The 21,022-nt window shown below is 40.6% G+C and overlaps 1 protein-coding gene across 2 annotated transcripts; it reads left to right on the forward strand.

Moving 5' to 3' along the window:
- Positions 1-4,447: 4,447 nt before the first annotated feature.
- LOC136411514 (knirps-related protein-like) lies at positions 4,448-19,180 on the forward strand. Of its 2 annotated transcripts, XM_066394112.1 has the most exons (4): positions 4,691-4,816; positions 11,172-11,218; positions 14,487-14,564; positions 16,696-19,180. In XM_066394112.1, exons 2-4 carry the CDS (start codon positions 11,204-11,206, stop codon positions 17,626-17,628), a joined length of 1,026 nt encoding a protein of 341 aa, XP_066250209.1. In that variant the 5' UTR covers positions 4,691-4,816; positions 11,172-11,203; the 3' UTR covers positions 17,629-19,180. The 2 variants fall into 2 exon arrangements, with proteins under 2 accessions (XP_066250208.1, XP_066250209.1); XM_066394111.1 differs by lacking the exon at positions 11,172-11,218 and having other exon boundaries at positions 4,448-4,816.
- Positions 19,181-21,022: the final 1,842 nt, after the last annotated feature.

Genomic DNA, 21,022 nt, shown 5'->3' on the forward strand with positions numbered 1-21,022 from the left:
CTCTGTTGGGACTTTACGACTATGAATAAGCCGCTATTTACCAAACACACAGGTAGTGCTCGCGTTCTTTCTTCTTCACCGGGCCGAAGTGTTAATGAAAAGAATCATTCGGCGGCGAGATGAAAGGCTCGGACATTGTCCGCTCACTTGGACGAGAGGGTTCTTTCGTCAATCCAGCCGAGTCGTGCACCTGATCTGGGAGTGGAGCATCTTCGATTATGCAAAGCGAAATTTCTATTGGTTCTCTTCTCGTCTCGATTTTATAGCCTCGGACATATTGTTAATAATTGCCGCCCGCGGCTCTGAATTGCTAAACAACGTTCGACGATTTCATGTGCGTTACTAATACCCGTTAATTCTTGGGAGGACAATAGTCAGAAAGGTTGAACGCAATGCAGCGAAACTTAATTAAGAGGATTCGCGGATATGCCTGAGAAACCTGCATTGGGAGCACCACAAGCGAGGAAATGATCAAAAGCTTCTCTCTTTGAATTTTTATTTTGACTCGGTCAAAGATTTATTACTAAACTGAATAAGATTCCAGGAAGTAGCTTTTGCACTGCCTGTAAAAATTGGAATTTATATGGTACATCCATTCAAACTATAACAACCCGAACTGTCTGAAAGAGAAAGACAATTAACATAAATTGCTCATTCCCTGCCATCAGTTTTCGAACACTTAATTGGGTATATATTGTACCTCCATTAAAATAGATCGTGGCAAAGAGGTTCGTCTAAGTGTGAAGCCCAAGAAAGAAATATAGAGGTACAGCAGGTACAAAGCTGGGTTTCCGGGCTCCTCCAAAGGCTTTCTTATTGTGTACAAACTGACTCATTTAAATAGGATAAGTCAGGTTAGTTCAGCTCAGTCAAACTGTAGCAACTGTGTAAATATACCTGCTATAGTTGAGAAATGCTTTACCTGTAGGAAGAACTGATTTTGGTTGGAGTTGGCTTGGAAGTCGATGTTCCCTGGCCAACCTGGCGTTCCCGGATCGGTCCGGGACATCCGAACTTCCCCAATCGGACCAGGACTCCCGAGATTCCCCGCTCGAATCAGAAGGGTCCACTTTGGCCAATTGGGGAGCGAGATTTCAAAAACCGAGTCGCCAAGAAGTTCTAGATTTAATTTATTTTACGCGTCCAACCGAACATTGGTTCGCGGACGTCTACTGAGTGCCCGATGGAACATGACCGAAAGCAAAAATCCCGTGTTCATTCAATTCAAAAAACAAACAAAAACCCCGTACTATTGTTTACTTTTTCACTGATGTTACGTGTCGGCGTGAGGCATCACCCGCGGCAGGATTCATGCTTCCTTAGGCCTGAAAATGAAAACAAATTAGCGCACTGTTCGCGATCTCTTAAGCGCGAACAATTGGGTCACAGTTTTGCCGGCATAAATATTAAATTTTTAAATTGCCTCATGCATTTTTAGAGCTGCGGAAAGTCGTTCGGAGCCGGCGAGGCGATTGCAATGTCGCAAAAAGCGTCAGCCGTTCGAAATCGGGTACTTACGATGGAAAAAGTAATTAGTACTTAGACGTACCGTCCATGAATATTATTCGGCGCTTTTTATTTACTATTGAGACTCCGGTGCGGCCTTGAACCGTTTCAAACTTACATAGAAGAAAAATGGCTATCTAGAGCGCAATTGCTGAGGGTCGATCGTGGTCGGGTATCTGGAGCTGCAGAGATGGCCAAGTGATTTAGTGGACAGCATTTGACACGTATTTCGCCATATCTCATGCAAATATATTTAAATATGCGCAATTACCAGCGTTGGATAAGACTTAGCAGTTTTTGCCGCGGTTTGCGTTTCCCAATTTTCAACGTTCTTCTATGCACTAGTAAGAACAAAAACAATACGAATTCAAAACAATTAGGCAAGGGTCACCTTTGGGAAATCGCGTACCCGTGAACTCCTTTGGAAATGATTCAATTACAACGAAATCGAGACTAAATGCCCATTATCGCCAGCGGCGTCTCGTGTCTCAAGCACCACCCCATTACATCACTTCACGACTAACCCGATCTAAATGATTCGTAAACACTTAAAACAAATAATTTGCCAAAAACAAAACCAAAGTTAAATTTTTCTATTTTCTCTGTTTTGAGACGTGAGTCCTTACCGTCTGGAACAGTCGCAACCCCAGCTACGCCGCTACTGTCCCGCCGAACAATGGCAGTGGCACCCGGCGTATCCACACACACACACAAAGTGTATTGTTTTCACTTTTTAATTCGGTTCCCACATTTAAATCGCCGCCGACATTGAGCTAGATAAACAGATTATGCAGTCGCGTGCTCGCTGAAATTAGGATCAAGACCGGACATGGTTATGGCGAAATCGCGGGCAATTAAGACGCCAGTTAATCCGACGTGGAAGTAGGCATTAAACGGTTTGATTTTTTTCCCTAATTTTGCGACATATTCGGCACAGTTTAGGTCAAGTCGAGCTGTGGTGCATGAGGCAAGAGGGCGGAAGCAATTAATCGGAGATAATATCCAGTCCAGTTCACATCGTGTTTTTTTTTGCTTTTTACGCAAATTCCCGCCCCTTAATTACACAAATCTATGTATTTTTTCCTGTTTGACCTCCAGGTTGACCACATATGGGTTCATTAGATTTTTTTTTTTAATGCGACCCTTGAGTTGTTTGTCGCATTTTATCTATTTTTCTACTCCTTAATTACCAAAAAGCGTGTATTTTTGACTGTTTCACTTCCAATTTGATCAAATTTAGGTCCACTTGACTTTTTACAATTTATGATTTTTCAATGAATAGTTAATATATTTCGCCACTTTATACTTATATACATATTCATATATTCTTTGAGTAGTATTTTCTAAATTGTTGACTTGGACATATTTCAATGTTGGCCAAGAACCTGCAGTCTCGCCAAACTTAGATCTAGCCGATTTTTATAAAAATAGAAAATTTCATACTTATTCTGCATTCTTACACTGTTGTTAATTATTATTGATTAGTCGTTTCTCGCCTCTACTACTGACATAATAATAATAAAGATTTATAATACATCCAGCATATTGCAATAAATTATTGAGTTGGTACACCTCAAACTGCTATCAAATTATCAGCACTCTTTCTGTCCTTTTTTGACTATTCCATGTTTTATCATATTATGCACGTCAAGACTCATACATCACCATCATGAAGAGAGCCGTATCGGCACGAGCGAATCCACGTCGCACGCAACCCATATAAGGAGCACGCGGTACCACGGTACCATCGCGCGCCTGAAAAATCGTCCAACAATGTAAACATTGTGCGTCAGTTCGTATTTTTTAACCCGCTTATCTGGGATGGAAAACTTTATTGTGCCACATTGACAGGGCCATTCGTACTTGTATGGCGATTTTGAAATTGATCTTATATAGGTCCTGATGCTCTGACGAATATTCGTCTTAACGGGTTAATGGAATAATACCCCTTATAGATTAAGGTTGGATTTTCAGCGCTTAAGTTAGATTGAACCTAAATCAATCTTGCCTCGTTAAAATTCATTTTAGGGAGAAAGTTAATTTTACTATAGGAAAAGACAAAATCAATTTGTCGACGCTCTTTCTTGCTTGTGTTGGTGCCCTGCAGTTATGTTAAAGTAAAGCTACACGACGCTTCCAAAGATTTTTCAAAACTCAAATTCTTATAAATTTTCTTGGTTCACCATCTACGACCAAAATTACCGATGGTTAGCTGAGATTACGTCAAAAATGACAGAAAATGGCGGTTATGTGTAAGCTACATATATACGTCACTTTAACGTTATTTCCAAAAAATAATCCCTCTTTTCAGAAAAGCATTTTCTATTCTGAATGTAGATTTAGTACTATTGGCGTGTTCGATGCAATGGCTTTTCAAGCGATGAAATTTATGGTGGTTCTTAATGCTCCATCTTCATCTCCGTTTCAAATCTGGAACTACTGTTTCATCCTTTGCAATGCCATCTTTAGGCTTTATCAGCTCATACGGTTAATTTAGTCTTATTCTCAAAACCTGAATATCTCGAACAACTTTCTGATTTTTTAAGACACTCAAATCTCTATTATGAGTTTCAACACAGTAAATTTTGTATGGTATCGGTGAACTACCATCTGCACTATCCATTGTTAACTGCTTCTGGAAAATCTTTTCTTGAAAGAGATTTTTTTATCAAAGAAACCCATTGGCGTACCTCTGATCAGACGCAATTTAATTCTTATCTGTACCAACCTCCCCCCCTTCTCGATTCCCCCACACATTGTTCAAACCCTACCAAAAAAAAAAATTCGACGCTTTGACAGCCCATCATCAATAACCAATAAACAAAATTGCATCAACGGGCCCGCAGCATCCCAACTGTAACCCTCGGAACGACTTGGCCCCGCCCTCCTTCACCCCCACCCTTCGATGAGCGACCTCCCCCCGCCTCACCCGGTGCGGTACCGGCCACTCTTCGTAAACGTCTCTCACGGAATCCCACACCTGATTCATTTTCTGTTCAACTGCGCTGGTAGCACGTATCGCTGCGACGGTAGTACCAGTAAGTTTGTGGTGGTACAGCGGGTGCTCCAACGGTCGGTCTGTGATCGCGAGTTGGGGGTGGAATTTAGTTCATTTTGTGAGTGATCGATATCAGTGACTGGTGGTTTGCAATAAACCAAGGAGATCCAGATGTCAAGGAGAGCAGTTAGCCAAAGAGCATCAGTTAGGCAAAGGACAACAGTTAGGCAAAGGGCAGCAATTAGGCAAAGGGCAGCAATTAGACAAAGGGCAATAGTTCGGGCATTTAACTCAAACAGGGAAAGATCTACGGTGAGTGGTACTTTTATAAGGGGGAATATTCAGCTAAATGAGAGCAAGCTCATTTGGAAATATAGTTCAAGTTGGGGACTTGCAGCAAGTATGGAATAGGTGGCAACATGGCTTTAGTCTTTTTATCCGTGCCTTTCCTCCCTTTTTTTCTTTTCTTTGAAAGCGACTAAAAAACTTAAATCTCCAGAATTTTCAACCCTCAAACACGTGGAATTAATATAACTTTTCACGTTCGAAAATTTAGTTTTAAGGGCGGATTTTTCACCACTTATTAATTACTCTGACGAATAAAATCTGATTATTATTTACGTTACCATTAAAAAATCTCTTGATTTGTTTAACTATTGACTGAACATCTGGACCTAATCCTAAATCCAAATTAAATAATTATTTTTTTAATGAAAATGGACTATTGGTTACTCAAACAGTTGGCTAAAAAACTCGCCTTTAAGTCAATTGAATTGGTGTCATATATAGAATATATTTGACATCCATCACAGAAATAAATGAATAACACTCTGTTGCCAAATTTTCATATCTATTTTTTACTCCAGGAACAGACTTTAAGCCTAAAATAGAAACTGTGAATTATACTTTCTTTGTGACCATGACAGTTATATTCTTTTGATAACACATTATTGGGAAATTGATCCTAAGAAAGAATTCAATTCGATAATTAACCAAGTTCCAATATTCTTAATTCAATAAGAAAAGTATGCTTAACAAATGATTAAAAAACTAGGCCTTAAGTCACTAAGAAGAATCTCTGAAGTAGAGATAACGGTCAGTTTCTTACCCATCATAATATTATAGTTATACTCCTGATAACTTTTTAACCTCCGATTAACGATCAATCGAAAAATTTACCTTTAAGTTTTTTGTTCTTATTTTGACTACAAGAATATCCTCTTAAATTTTCACGACATGTTTAGGCAACGCCATGTATATAACACGTGTTTGACAAGTATCTCCGAGACAAATCAATAACGCTGTGTTGCCAAATTTTCTTATCAGTATGCACCGAAATAGAGGCTGCGCATTGGTCAGTTCTAGAATTGATGGGAAAAAAATGGACTATATGTTGCCATATTTTCATATTCAATTAAATGTACTTTCTATAAACACCGATAGGGCCAGCAATCCTGAAAACCCGAGCAACGCTGACATAGAAACTACATATTGATCAGTTTAATTAGAAATTGGCCCTAAATCCGAATTAACCTTCTGTAGAGGGATGATCCATTATTGAGTAACCAACGATCAGTACTCTGACATTAACAACTATGACATAAGAAAAATACATAATGCTGTGTTGCCACATTTTAGTTACTTTGTAGTTATTTAAGGTATGGCTGAGAAGCCCAAATTTAAATATAAGCGAAACTTTCTCTTGATCTCTGCTCAGTTTGAGCGGTAGTTGTGTTCTTGACAAAATTATCAGCACATTCATAATTTGAGTCTTAGACATCTTCCTGATATTACTTGAAATGAAAGAAAACTTGATTTATTCGCGATTTTAACAACGGTGACCCACCCTAATTGTTGTAACCCATTGCTTCCTATAATGAAACCACTCATTTGTTCCTTAACAATGATTGAGGGGCTCATTCTTAACCCATTACGTTTGACCTATACAATTTCGCAGTGGGTTAAGGTACAATCCAGAGATAATTTACACAACCCGGGCCCTAAATGCCTTGTAAATATGGATCCGAAAGTCAAATAAGAAAACAATTACTTGTCTTTGGTGCAATGACAGAATAAGGGTGTAACATGCCATCAAAACAAAGCGGCCCACAAGGCCAATAGGGTAATAAACGTCTTAATGAAATAGTGCCTTAACAAAATCCTCCTTTGACAATTTATTTACGGCACTAAATCAAGTTATAATCTCTGATACTTTAGGCGGACCCTTAAATGGAGTCAACCTTTCTTCTCTGAAATAATATGGCAATTTTCCCAACGGTCCTAAAAATATAATCCTTCAAGTGTCTGAATCCCTTTTGTGGAGAATTAATCACCTTAAAGTCCGTGTAGAATAGTACGTATTAGCAGTAGTAGTAGCTAATAGACTACGTACAGTAGCAAACAACTTTCCTCACTTATGTCATTAATTCCGTCAACTTTTCGGAAAGGAGTCGTAAGCCCAAATTTTAACTTGTTTTGACCACTGGTAACAATGAGGCGCTCACTGATATTAGATGGTGTTGAAAACTTGCAACAGGGGCAACATTGCTCCACGATCACGGAATTGACAAATTTTAATAAGGACGCAATAAACGTGTCAAAAATGATTCCTATCATGAGATGTTGCTGCAAAGATTTTTCAAGAAATCTATCAGAAAACGAAAGGGCCCAGTTCACATACTTAAAAAATATATTACTCATGACTAATAAATATGTATGTTAATTAATAAATATATGGGCAACCATGGACCGCCAAAAGCAGCATGAGGACGTCTATGTTAATGTCACTCGTACTTTAGAGATTCTGCGCATGCCGAAAATTAGGCACGCCGAAAAAATCACGCAGCTCTATTAAGCAGTTCGGACACACGCGGACAAGAAAGTGACACACGCAGTATATTACGCATGCACCCTCCAAGCAATGTTGCCCATACCTTCACGAGTCTCATCACCTCAAATATAGAACTGGTAAAAAACGTTTCCGGGATTCGACTAATTACCGAAAGTAGTTAAAATTTTGTAAAAATTCACGCACATGCGCGTCCTGGAGCAATCACAACTAATGTCATTCATCCCCACTTCTTCAAATCAAGGTTATCAACTAATGATCAGTATAGCATGGAAGTATGTTGCCCGATTACGAAACGATAGATAGTTCCCATGCGAACTCGTATATATGTGTAAGCATGGGAAATTTGAACGTTTTTACTTTCTACCACGTGTTTATTTATTTCATTTCGTGTGGCCGCGAGTTCTATCATATTCGGGGAGCATCACGAATTCGACAAACAAGCGAGAGCACTTGCTAATACGTTTTTTAAACCCGAATTAATCCGGCGACACACTTTTTCTGTCCTGAAAATCAACAAAAAGGTTATTTTTTAGGTATCGTACTAGCTTGAACAAAATATCCGTTTGGCGCGCTTCTGGTTATTCCTGAATTAATGTTAAAAAATTCAAACTTAAAGAGAAGATTTTGGGCCTCACAACTACGTAAAAGTCATGGGCGTAGTCTAATCCCCAAGATTTAATTAAATTTTTTCGGACACTGCCTAGTTTCTCTCGTGAATTTCTATTCCCAAACTCCTGCCTTGCATACCCCTGATTAATCATTAATTGGAAATTTTGGAAAACTAGAGAGAAAGTTTTGGACCTCAGAAGTACATAAGTCATTGGCGTAGCACGGATACAAAGGTAATTGTAATTTTTCCGAAAATACTTGGTTTTTCCGTTGACATCTTTCCCCTTAATCCTTCCTGTCACGTTTCGGGTTGACACAGTTCATTTGAAAATTTCAACATTCAACAAGAAAATTGCGCTCAAAAGTCACTAGCGTAGTCACGATGCGTGTAAAGCGCTCCTTTCAGCACTAGTTGCACAATCGAGCTATGGTGAGCCATGGAACAAAAACAAGGAAGAGTGAGCACTTTTCTTGCAGCAATAATAATTTTAATTAATGGCATCTGTAAAAAGCCGAAGCTCGTATAATATGTAAATCTGCGCGAGGAGCGGTGACATCACGCAGTCCAATGAAATCAAGGATTCTATACATACCAATTAACTGAGGCCGTCTTATTTGTTTAAGCGGTTGCTCCTTGTAATTCCGAATGTTTTACAAGCGCATCGATTAATCTTCGGGGTACACTCTCCTCGGTCCACAATGACGAAAGCGATATTATTAAAGGAAGATGAAGAAGCTCCCCGAAATGAGTTGCGACACCGCTGATAAAGAAATCCGTAATTATCGCGCATATGCGCACTTAGAAAGTTGTCGATAATTTGACCTATAACACCAGCGTTGACTTTGTTTAGCACCGCATTACCTGGCCAAACATTAAAGTAAATTAAGACCGAAACATCTCGACTTTCAGCTTTCTTGTAGATCAAACAGCCGTGTTGACATTTCCAATTTGAAGAAGTGAAAACGGCGCGACAAATGCACCGACAGCGCAGATTCCGAGCCCAAAATCGTAATATAAATAATTGGAGAACAATAGGGTCATCCGCGAAGAAATTATGCAAAACAGGGGGCTGCGCCTAAATGCTGATCTCATTGCGGTTTACGTGATTTCCGAGAGAAGAGCGGTTTCGCAGAAAATCCATAACGCGAGATACATTTCGAGAAATTTACATGTTGCATCTCATTCACATATAATCTTTATACACCAGAGAACTGATCGTTATTGAATAACCTGGGGGAATTTGAACACTCGAAACCTAAGAAAAATTCACGGAATCGTCCACCATGGGGGCTGCAGCAGAGCAACGCATCAATACCTAAAAATTACAGAACGCAGGGAAATCATTCTGATTTCTCTTCTGCGTTAGCCGCAAAAACATTTCCAACAAAATTCTAACGTAACAATCAAGAACAACGATAAAAGTCCCATTAACCCCAAAGCTTAAAAAACCACAGAAAATCGCAGAAAAAATGGCGTCAATCCCGAAGGGAGCCGAATGCTTCCGATTCTTCTCATGACGACAGTAAGACGCGGAACAAGCGCATGTTTCTTATGCGTTTCAGCTTGTTCAGCCACTTTTTTGAACTAAACTGACTCGATTGTTATTTTTTACCTAATTTAAGACATCCAGAGGGGAACAAACACCACTCAGACTTAACTACAATAATTACTCTAGAATTGAGCGAAAAACTTACCAATTTAACAACCCTCTCTCTGCTCCACAGCAACCTTCTTCTCTCTGGCTGCTTGGCACCAATTTGCGCATACTAAAAAGACAAATTCATTGAATTAAATTCTACAATGTTGCTACTAATTTTTAGTGCATCTTACTACAAAGTTTCAACAAAAAATTAAAAATTTCAACCAGCTCACACTTAAAAAGCCCATTTAACTTGATAGAAAGGCTCAAAACCGCAAAAAAATCAAATATGCCCTACTGCATCGCCGGCAAAATAATACATTTTATGTTTATCCCGAATTCGGCGGAGTGTGTTGGATCGCCGAATATGATCCTAACTGGCAGGTTCGAAGGTTACTGATCATCCGAATCGACATTGAACCGACATGACAAATCAAAATGTCTATCGATAATGACATGCATTAAAGTGAAAGCACAAATGATAGTATGTCGCAGAAAAATCACACAACTCGCCAGTTAAGAGTCCATTGGTATTGGTGTGTTTTATTTATCTGATGGCGGATGATACTGATGGCTTAATATAAATTGAAGAATTCTATCGTTTTTGAGTTCCAATGGCGTCTCGGAAACGATGATGGACATGCTAGAGTTGTTCGAAATGCAGTAAAATTACCCACATAGAGGGCAAAAATTATCAAACCCTTTACGGCCTAACTGTTGTTGCCCTTGTTAAATATTTTACTGAACAATTCTTTATTTTATAGGAAATTAAGAAGGGCCTCTGTTCAGACTTGAGGTAATAGAACAAATGGATTGTACAATGGTGCCACGCTATCGCCGTTTTAGGCAAATCTTTACCTAATCGTTTTAGTAGTTCACAAGTCATAAAACTGTTGTAAAAGCGGCCTTTTTTGCCTGGTTCGATTAAAAAATACCTCGTCGGCCCCTTCAAAGAGATGAAAATATCGGGTGTTTCCCGATTGATGGGCCTTGTACTAAATAGTGGTCCGGTCAGCACCTTTCGAAGGCTGATCGCCGTCCTGATAGGGTTTATTACGCGTTAGTGGCCGGTATGATTGAGCCTCGACCCGGTGTTTAGACGCAAGAGGGAAACAATGATGTCTTATCTCATACATGAAAAGAACAGCAGATTTATCTGGCGAGTTGCGTCGAAACCGCGATTATCATTCGTTCCACAAGAAGACTTATTCGGCACGTCCACACAATAATAATAAAACAAAGTCGAAACCTTCAAAATCTGATAAGGCATCGATATGCCAATAACAAGACCGATCGTTATAGAACACTCTGGACGTGCTTCTATTTAGGAACGACTTGAATGTGTAACAAAACGTTTTCGGTGATGTAATTTCGTTTATTTGCACTCTTAACGATGTGCGACTTGAATAAAAATGTTAGATCGCTAACTGAACAATAAATATCATTATTATTTCAGCGATGGCAACGCTGCTTTCAGCCTCTTTGACACCCTCTCCATCTCTCTCTTCCTCTCTGAAAACGATCAAGATTTGTGCTTCTCTCTCATTTTTATTTTTGTTTATTTCAGCTGACTACAAGTCCAAATCTGAGTCACCAAAAATGGATATGAACTATGTACGTATCATTTTTTTTACAAGGGGAAGGGTTTAATCCTCAAACACCTCATCACAGTAAACGTCCCTCAATTTTGCGTCGGTGGCAGAATAAACAATATTCACTTAATTATAAAATTGCACCAATGGTAGAATACTAACGCTGCTTTGTTGCTTCTCACATAATTTCCTTAGAGTTCTGGCGGTTGCAAAATGAGACCATTGTTGCTAGAAACGAAACGCTAACTCGATGTTGCGATTTTACTGGGGGATGGAAATGTGCACCATCACAGCGCGCCGCTGCCATTACATTCGGTTTTAAGGGAAATTTCTCTACAGCCACATCGGCTATTATTAATCACCCAGAAATCCTCAGCCTTCAGATTTCGCTCTACACGACTAATGCGTGATCAACCGTTTTATTTGTACTCATTAAAAAGCGATTCATCAAAATCAGTGGGGTTCACGCCCGTTTTGTACTCTCGTTTTTCGCCACGTTGTTGCAAGTCATCTGTGCACGTTCAGCTGCTCTCTGAACGAAGAAATTTGGAATTTTTCCCGACTTAATGGGGCCTCCAGATTAGAAATTACCTAGCCTCGGCTGAAATTTATGGTCTCTTATAATTTTGTTTTTAATTGGAGCCACAATTTTATGTGCGAGATCATTTAAAGTGGTCCTCGTTCTCGGAAGATGAGGCAGTGGCGCACTTGTGACGACAATAATTAACTTTGGCCTTACACGGCCGCTAATTACATCTCGAGAGATTTATCGGTACCGTCGCACGGGCACGTGTATACCACCGGCCGAAAAGAGGCGCTTATGTGCAAACCGCCATCGAGCGTTTCCTGTTTTGCTAGTTTATTGTGCAAAGTACCATTGACATGCTAACGTGGCCACGAAATCAAAAGTACCAACCACCGGAACCACCGAAACGGCGCTCCGTTGCGACACCCGAGAGTTATCAGACCGTCACGTGGTGTGACCTACTGCTGACAGAAACAATCATGCTGCTCACTATTTTTTGCATATGATGCAGAACCGTGTTAGAAACACTCGTAAAAACTTCAAAGTTTGGCAACGCGGCCGATCATGGCACCACTGACAGAATCAACTTGTCCTTTGGTGTTCTTGTTTTGTTTCAACAACTTTAAGTAAAATACAGGGGCGTCTCAAAATTCTATCGAGACAAAAAGCGTCTGCTAAAAATTAATTCTCAAAGTAACTAAATGCTCGAATCAGTACCTGGAATTTTCATATAAAACCTCGAAGTTTCATCTTGATCCCGAATTTGCCTTTGCCGGAACTGACTTGGACGTGCGGATAACTGAAGAACAGTAAACCAAGGAGTAAGGATCAGTACTCAAGTTTGAACTTGGCTATTTCGCGCGCGAAATCTTAAAAATGTTAGTGCTTGAAACTGCGAATTTCATGCTGGAATTTGACAGAAGTGGAATCGACTTGGAATTGCAGATAACAGAAGTTAAAGATAACCTAGGAAATAAGGGTCGGTGTTCAGGTTTATACTTGATATTTTCATATGAAAACTTAGGTATTTGAGAGCTGGAAACCCTAATTTTCTTGCCAGAATTCGCGCCATATTCATCATAACGAAACCTTACTGGAATTTGCAGATAACTGAAATTAAAGTTGAGCTAAAATACGAATTAATATTCAAGTCCTTATTTAGTATTTTCATTAAAAAAATGTATGGGTCATAGTTTTAAACTAGACATTTTCGGCCGCAATTAGTCGTTTCTAGAACGTCCTTCCATACTCTTCAAATGAAGATGAACCTAAAACCAGGAAATATCTGATTTCCGACGCATCGATACTGTGTGACTTAAAAGTTTCACGGGAAAACTTGGGAATTTTAGAGCTGGAACCTGGGAATTCCGTGTCCAAATTGATCATTCCGGAAATCAACTTGGGCTTAGAGATCATTGATTAAATCATTGGACAAAACGTTAAAATAAGAATCGATGCTAAGCTTCATATTTAGAATTTTCGCATGCAAACTTAGTATTTTTAGAACCGAAAAACTATGAAACGGAAATGCAAATAAAAATCGAATGCTGCTGAAGCTGAATTTGAAAAGTTTCCTCAGGAGTGTCGTAAAATGGAGTCGAACACTTAGCGACGCTGCATCGCCATTTATCAGCCATCACAAGTTATTTTGAACACTCGATATGCCAAAATATTCTGATAAAATCTAATCCAGACCGGTTTACGCAATCGATTTTCCAAATCTCAGAATATTTTTATTCCCGTAGTGCAGCTGTTGATACGCTTCTAATGACCGATTAATATTCCTTGGAATTTTTTAAATGCCTTGTACTCGTTGAAATGTCTTGAACCTGATTTCGTGGCGGACTAGATTATCAAACTCTCTCACACATTTCCGCATCGACTAAATGTGAGACTAAATGATCCGATATGATAAAGGGCAATTAAGTCAACGTCTGCCATAAATCCCGTGGCTGGTCTTCGTCGCCCATATGGTATCCGAATTTCGGAATTAATGCGATCGGCATTTAATCTAATTATGTCCGAGCGAGGAAACGAAGAAGAAGAGCTTTTCGGTCGATTTCACACGGCGGTGTGGCAATAATCGAATTCAAATTACCATCGGCGAGTTCGTACCACTGTACAGGTTGCCAAACATCGGCACTAATGTCGTATCTTTATCGGGCCAGCTATTGCACTATACACACATGCACATGACATAATTTCGTAAAACGTAATTACGGTCGTTCGGTTCCATCCTTTTGTGCTAATAGATATTCGGTTTTTATTGTTTGACACACTTTAACGTAGGAAAAAATCGACTTGAGCAACAAACAATTTGTTGACCCGTACCGGCGTTGGCCCAAACGTCACAATGGTCAGCCTCTTGTCTGCGCTGTTGCCGAATCTAGGGCGAGATAACCGCAACCGACTTCCTTAACACGAGTTTTAACTTTGCACTAGACCAGTTTTGCATGAAATTGCTCTTTCCTCTATCGATTCATTAATGGACTTACCACATTTAAAGTTCTTGATAATCACATAAATTCGCGTGTTGTGCGAACCACAATAGAATATCTAATTTTTTATTCACGTTGGCATTTTAAATTGCGCCAGTATATATTTTATATTCATCCCGATGGACTGTTGGCATAACAACCGCAATCAACGACAGTTCTCACCTAAAATATCGCCCATAAACGATATAAATTTAATTGGACGTATGAATATTAATTAAAACAGTTGTTTGTTTAATTCACCTTCTTAATGGCCCGTTTTGTTTCAGATGAACCAGACATGCAAAGTTTGCTCGGAGCCTGCCGCCGGATTCCACTTTGGCGCCTTTACCTGCGAGGGATGCAAGGTACGCGACTCTTAATGAAACCTAATAAAAATGACTTTTTGCGAAAATACACGTGTGGAACAATTGCGTTTGTTACGCCACGAAAATGTAACAGTTATCGCAAAAGGTTCCTCTTCCGATGGTCTCTACCCACGGTGGTCCTCAAATCAATAGCATTGTTTCATCTCCGCTACGTTCCAGGATGTTGCTGATAACAAACTGGATGCAGTCAAAGCCGCAGAAATTGACAAATTAAATAACACGAGATCGTTTCGGCTGCGTTCCATCATCAGATCCATACTTTAATTAATTTATTACTTGACTTTAATTAATTCTTTGAAATACAAGAGCGCTGCAACTGTGCCGGGTGTGTTCGGATATTGCCCTGCGGCAATGTTACTGATACTCGTCGCAGGACTCCCCACATTACGCCGCAAGAGCACAACAATTGTCCCACATGCGTTCCGGTATTACGTCCGTTTAATCCGATAAGCAAATAATTAGGTCTGTGGTGTGTGGGCCGCCGCACAGGCATTGTTTCGGGTCGTGTGTCTCGCATTTGCATAATATCGGTAACCTCCCCATTTGAATATAATTGCAGGCGATTAGTCAACGATTATACAGTTGGGCAGTGGACCGCGAGAGAGCGCTAAGTGCGTTGCAGTAAGGGGATTGCGTCACACATCCGACCCGGTGAACTGGTTAACCGCTTGGGCTCATCCGAGCTGCGAAGGTCGGGTCTATTTTGCCCTTATGATTGTCATTCTTGTCTTGCTCGCGGGTTGCACAACCGAATTCGGTAATCGCCCATGCTAATGGATTGTCGTTGTTCTTCGGTTGCGTCAAATTAACCGGGTTATCGGGCGTGCATGCACCGGGACAGTTGCAATAATAGACACGTTGGGGTCATCGAAGAAAATTTGTCAACGATGATGGTACTGCCCGCCCAACCAGCCGTGCAACCATCCGACCGGGTTTTCACGCTCCGGCAGGTCGGAAATTGAAAATGACGTGACGTAATGGGACGCTACCAGTCTTGGTGGAGGCCTATTTCCGAACGCACCAAACCGCCCGGCTATCGGGAAAGTACCTTCACTATAGGTTGGAGAATGCGTGCCCATGGCGCTCCGAGCTACCTCGGAGCAACTAGAGCGTGTAACTGACGAATCTGATTATGCAACTCCGGATGTTGCCATTATTCTTTTTTAGAGGGAATTGGCGCCCTTAACCTGGTTCCGATCTAATCTAGATTTCTATGTGGCGATTATTCGTCCGCAAAATACGACCGTTTTGTCTCTGCGTTGCGATTTCACGCCGGACATGGCCAAGGAACTTAACCTTAACGTTTTTTAAAACACTCGCAAACCACACCGATCTGATTCGCGCCGTTTATGATAATTGGTGGTTGACCAGATTTCAAACAATGCGAAACCGCTTTATTAGTCGCTTATTGGCTAGACCGCTAAAATCTCGTTTTTGGATGCTTCAGAAAGCTCAGAAATTCACTTTCAGGCCATTTCAGGGTTTTATGAGGTGTTATGCAAATATCTCGTAAATAAATAAAGAAATTCCTCAAGGTCAGCACTAATTCCAGCCACCAAAACCTCTCAGAACTTGCACATTTTGCTGCCCAATTTCACGCCCAATCGACCAAAACTGCAACGGTCATTTACGGAATAGATTATCTTGAACTAGATCAACGATTTTAAAGGCAAAAATTCACAACAATTTTTTCAAAGGTCAGCGACGCTTACTAGAGCGCGTCCAAGTTCAAATTCTGCAACGTTTCGACACTCGTTTTCTTACCACCTACAAAAACCACCAAATATAAGAAACATAAAACAACACGTAATGTAATAAAAGTGATGGCACCACCCTTTGACCGATGAATAGCGCCATCTATCGAATATTGCCTCAAGTTTTTTCTGTGCAAATCACACATCATAGATCCTTTCCATCAAGGGGTAAACCAATTTTGGATCATCGGAAACGGTCAGAAGAATGCGCAACGCACCGATCGGGACTGCGTGCAAATATTCCTAATTGTTGTTTTCGAGGATCCAAAATGGGTTTTCTTTCCTGTCGAACCAAAACCATTGCAATTAGCGCCATCTCTTGAATGTTGTCCTAACTTTTATTATCTTTATTTCAGTCGTTTTTCGGACGGTCCTACAACAACATATCCACAATAAATGACTGCAAGAACGGCGGAAAATGCGTCATCAACAAGAAAAATCGCACCTCGTGCAAGGCTTGTCGGTTGAAAAAGTGCCTCAGTGTAGGCATGTCCAAGAGTGGTTCGCGATATGGCAGGCGCTCCAACTGGTTCAAAATTCACTGCCTCTTACAGAGCCAACAGCAGAAACACATGCAAGAAAATGGAAGCCCTCCTAGGGAGTCGAAAGGACAGGATCGGGTGCCTACTCCCATGGGGGGACAGCCCAATCATCCCCTGAGAATGATGAACAATTTCGCCCCTCCCCTCATGGGAATGCCGCGCACCAGGGAGGAAATGATGTTCATGGGATTCGACGAACCATTTAGGCACTCAGCTTCACCGGCAATGAGCAGCCCCGAATCTCACAATTCAGACTCCATGGAGTTCAACGACGCTCGACGCATACCCGTCGCAACTGGCATGTTCCCGCCCAGTTTCTTGCCACCCCCATCCATGCTGTTCGCCGCGGCCTACCCGCCCTTCTACCCGGGACTGATGCAACCCACTACGTTTGCGCACACCCTCCCGGTCCCTATGGGACCAGCTACCGCAGGCACAGGGCGCCGGGAGTATTTGGACGCGGTGCTTCAGAGCCAGCGCGTCACGCCTCCCACTCAGATGATCGTGGAAGAGGACGAAGACGAGGAGGACGAGGAACTAGATGTTAAGACTCCAATGCCCACTCCCAGTTTGAGTCCCGAGCAGGACGTTCCCATGGATCTAAGCATGAAGACTTGCAGTGATAGGGGGTCCTCTCCTTCCACCTCCGAGGGAACCTCGAGAGGTCGCGGGAGCGACGGAGATGACTCCTGTGATTCCTTGGGGGCTATAACTATGATGAGGCCCAAGATCTCCAAACAGGCTTAACTAAGTGATTTTTACTGTTTTAAGCACGCAACTATTCTCTGATGTGACAAGCCCGTCACTACTGATTAGGTGCTAAGACAGCAGTGACCGTTCACAGTCTATATTCACTGAATCAGTGCCAAATTTCTATTATAATGAGACAAAGTGACTTGTTTTCTTCTATGTGTTTAGTTTATTTTCCAATTCTATATCTTAATCTGTGTTAGTCTGTTAAGTCTGTTCAGTAAGTATCATTATCACGCGAATTATTGTTACTTTATTGCTCCATCTTATTCTGTGTAAATCATAGGAGTGACTGATCGGGGCTTAATTCCATAAGCTCGATGACTTTTTTGGGCTTTCGGGCCGAATGACCAATTCCGTTATAAAGATAAAGACAGTGCCGTGTTCTGAGATAACTATCTCAACACCAACCGGAATTAACACAGAAGTGATCATTTAGATGTACACTTCGTTGCCAAAACTCTCCTCTAATAAGTGTCTTTCTACTATTCTATCCCTGTGTTTCTTTACCTGAACTTCTGCTACAGTTAGTTACCTATTAGCTTTTGTCTTATTCTGCAATAGTCTGTAAGGTATAAATATGTCGTATCTGTTATTCTATGGCTATGCTACATTGACGAGTCCCTTCTATAATTAGTGACTCACTAATAATCCGTCTTATTTTGTGTTAGTTTATATGTATTATGCTATGCTATGTCTTCATATGCTTCATTGGTACATTCCTATGATTATTAGTGGCTCGCTTCCGTCCTACCTTATGATACGTTATAGTTCTTGAACTATATGAATTGATACGCATGTGCCGTCCATTCTATCTCGATGTTTCATTGTCCGAGCATCAGCTAAATTCTTCTGTTTTATTTTTCATGGATAAATTTCAATAATTAGCGAGTCGCTACTATTCTGCCTTACGCTATGTAATAGTCTGTAAGCTACGTGAAATGGTCCATTTACATTATTCTGTTTTATCTCCGAGTTTCACTGCCTGAATATCTTCTGTACCTAGTGACTTGCTTGTTTCTGATCTATTTTCTTCTGTGTTAGTTTCTCCTATCAATAGTGAATGAAAAACGTTCCTTCTTCGATCTGTCTTCTCCTGTAGTGTAATGTAAGTTAGCGTAAATTAGTGATATTAGTTCTATTGTTGTAAATTGGTCGGCCAGTATTGCATCTACGCATATCTCATGACATTTTATACACATTTTCAAGCAGTTCATATGTAAATTTAAGCACTCTGCTAAACCCACTCTGTACATAAGTACCTTTAAGTACTTAGGGCCTATTTATTAACTAATAATAAGTCCTTTCTTACATTTAGTTTATCATAAGATTCGTAATAGAGTGCAATACCAGGGTAGTTAGCATCTGATATTTTGGGTACCTTCGTGGCATTATGGTCGTCAAGAGTGCGTTTGTCAGAGTTTATAGTGATTTGTTGTGAATGGATGCAGATGATTCCCGGGGACCAGGGCCAGTTCAACTTTTGCACGACTTTTTTTTATATAATAGTAACTATATGTCATTTTATGATTTTGTGTTTAAATAATAATTTTAAAAAATGGGTATTTTATTTTTCCTCGACGAAATGGTGGATGCGCCTGAATCGCGTGGACAATTTTAGCCTTAATCGACTACTAACTCGACAAATTTGGCATAACCTATCTATACATTGTCATAGTTAAATAAAAATCATCTCAACGGGGTTTATTCGCTAACTTCACCATTATTGAACTCCCTAAAAATGTTGCTCCGAATGGAGTATCGTCGCAGGTTTACAGTTTGATGTTACCAGTAAAATGCCTCTGGTATATTAGCTTTAAATGGTCATATGCATTTAGCAGAGTGATTATTAACGCGCTTCACCATTGAATTCCCAGTAAACTGAGACCCAAATAATCAGCATTACCATTAAAATATTTTGGAACATAACGTGGCAATGAATACGGATTCTCCCGATTAGCCAAGTTTATCACTGTATTTTACAAGGTATATCGCCGTAAAAATTCGTCCAGAAGGAAGGTCAAAATGAGTGCCTCATGGGCAAAATAACAAAATTGACTGCTGAAACAATATTCCTCTAAAATGGTAGCTAAAAAGAATACGGATTTGTCATGGTTACTAACACGCTTCACCACTGAATTCCCAATAAATTAACCTCAAGACCACCACCGCTTCACCATGGAAGGTCGCGGAAAATTAGGCCTGAAATATGGGCAATATTTACAGGGTGATTCACCGGCTTTACCATTGTAGCGAGCGGGGAAATAGTCGATACCGAAATTTACCACTGAATTTATCGGCAAGCGGAAGAGTTTTTTTGATCGATTTCACCGAACTTACCGTTAAAGTCAACGAGAAAATTTGTCTTACGAGCAGTGAGAGCTCAGGTGATACAATATTATGACACCTACGACCGAATTTTCAGTTTAAACCGGCTTCGCTTTAGTTTAATTCATTTTCGTTGTGAATCCTAATTAACCCTCCGAACGTAGTGGCTTCTGTGCCTCGTAAATAACGCGTCCAGCATCGATGTATCACCGATATTAGGACATCAGGCTGGTGATTTACGTCTATTGATTATCATCTTGCGTGTTCTCAGGTGAAATCGAGAGTTTTCTTGCTTTTTCGGTTTACGTTCGAAGTCCCCAGAGTTAGGTGATGACCTTAAGGCACAAAGAAGAACTGGGGGATGGTTTTTAAGAATGGCGAGTGGTGGAAAACCGCTTTTTTGCGAGGTTACGTTGGAACGAGGTTGCGGCGCGTGATCGATTTTTGTCTAAATAAAGAAAGCGATGGGAAAATTCCCCAAACTTACCAAAAACCCAACATCATCGGGATATTAATAATGCATGTTTTGGATCGTTTCTCACTTAAGAAATCCCATAATTCGGCCCAGAATTAATCGACATCTGATAGCGGTATTTATTCGGGCGCTCCTACGCACAATATCGGGGCCCCATTAGTGGTGTTTAACACACTCCTAAAATCCACCCAGAGAGATCTACTTTTCAAACCCACCGGCGGCGATGGTCGCATATCGCGGGGCCATAAAGGCCCAGTATTAACCAGTCCGGCGCGACCTTTCCCGATGGAACGCCATAACTCACCCAACAAATCACATCGGATTTTTACCGTACTAATGGGACAATTCGTATGCTAATGCGCCCATCTTTCTGTCAGGCCGTTTAAGAATTCCGAGCAATATGCTCTCCTGCCCGAGCATTTCATTTAAAATAATATTTCCAGTTTTCGTAATTTGTTGGTGGTGGATACAGGGGCGACTCGTACCCATATATGTACCAAAGGAGGAGGATCGTGACCAAGCAAACGCTACAACAACACTTGAAACAGGCTCGTTTAAGCCCTTTGTGGTATTTTTGGCGGCAATTTA

This window comes from Euwallacea similis, chromosome 10, assembly GCF_039881205.1.
Source record: "Euwallacea similis isolate ESF13 chromosome 10, ESF131.1, whole genome shotgun sequence".
In the NCBI taxonomy this organism is placed as follows: domain Eukaryota; kingdom Metazoa; phylum Arthropoda; class Insecta; order Coleoptera; family Curculionidae; genus Euwallacea; species Euwallacea similis.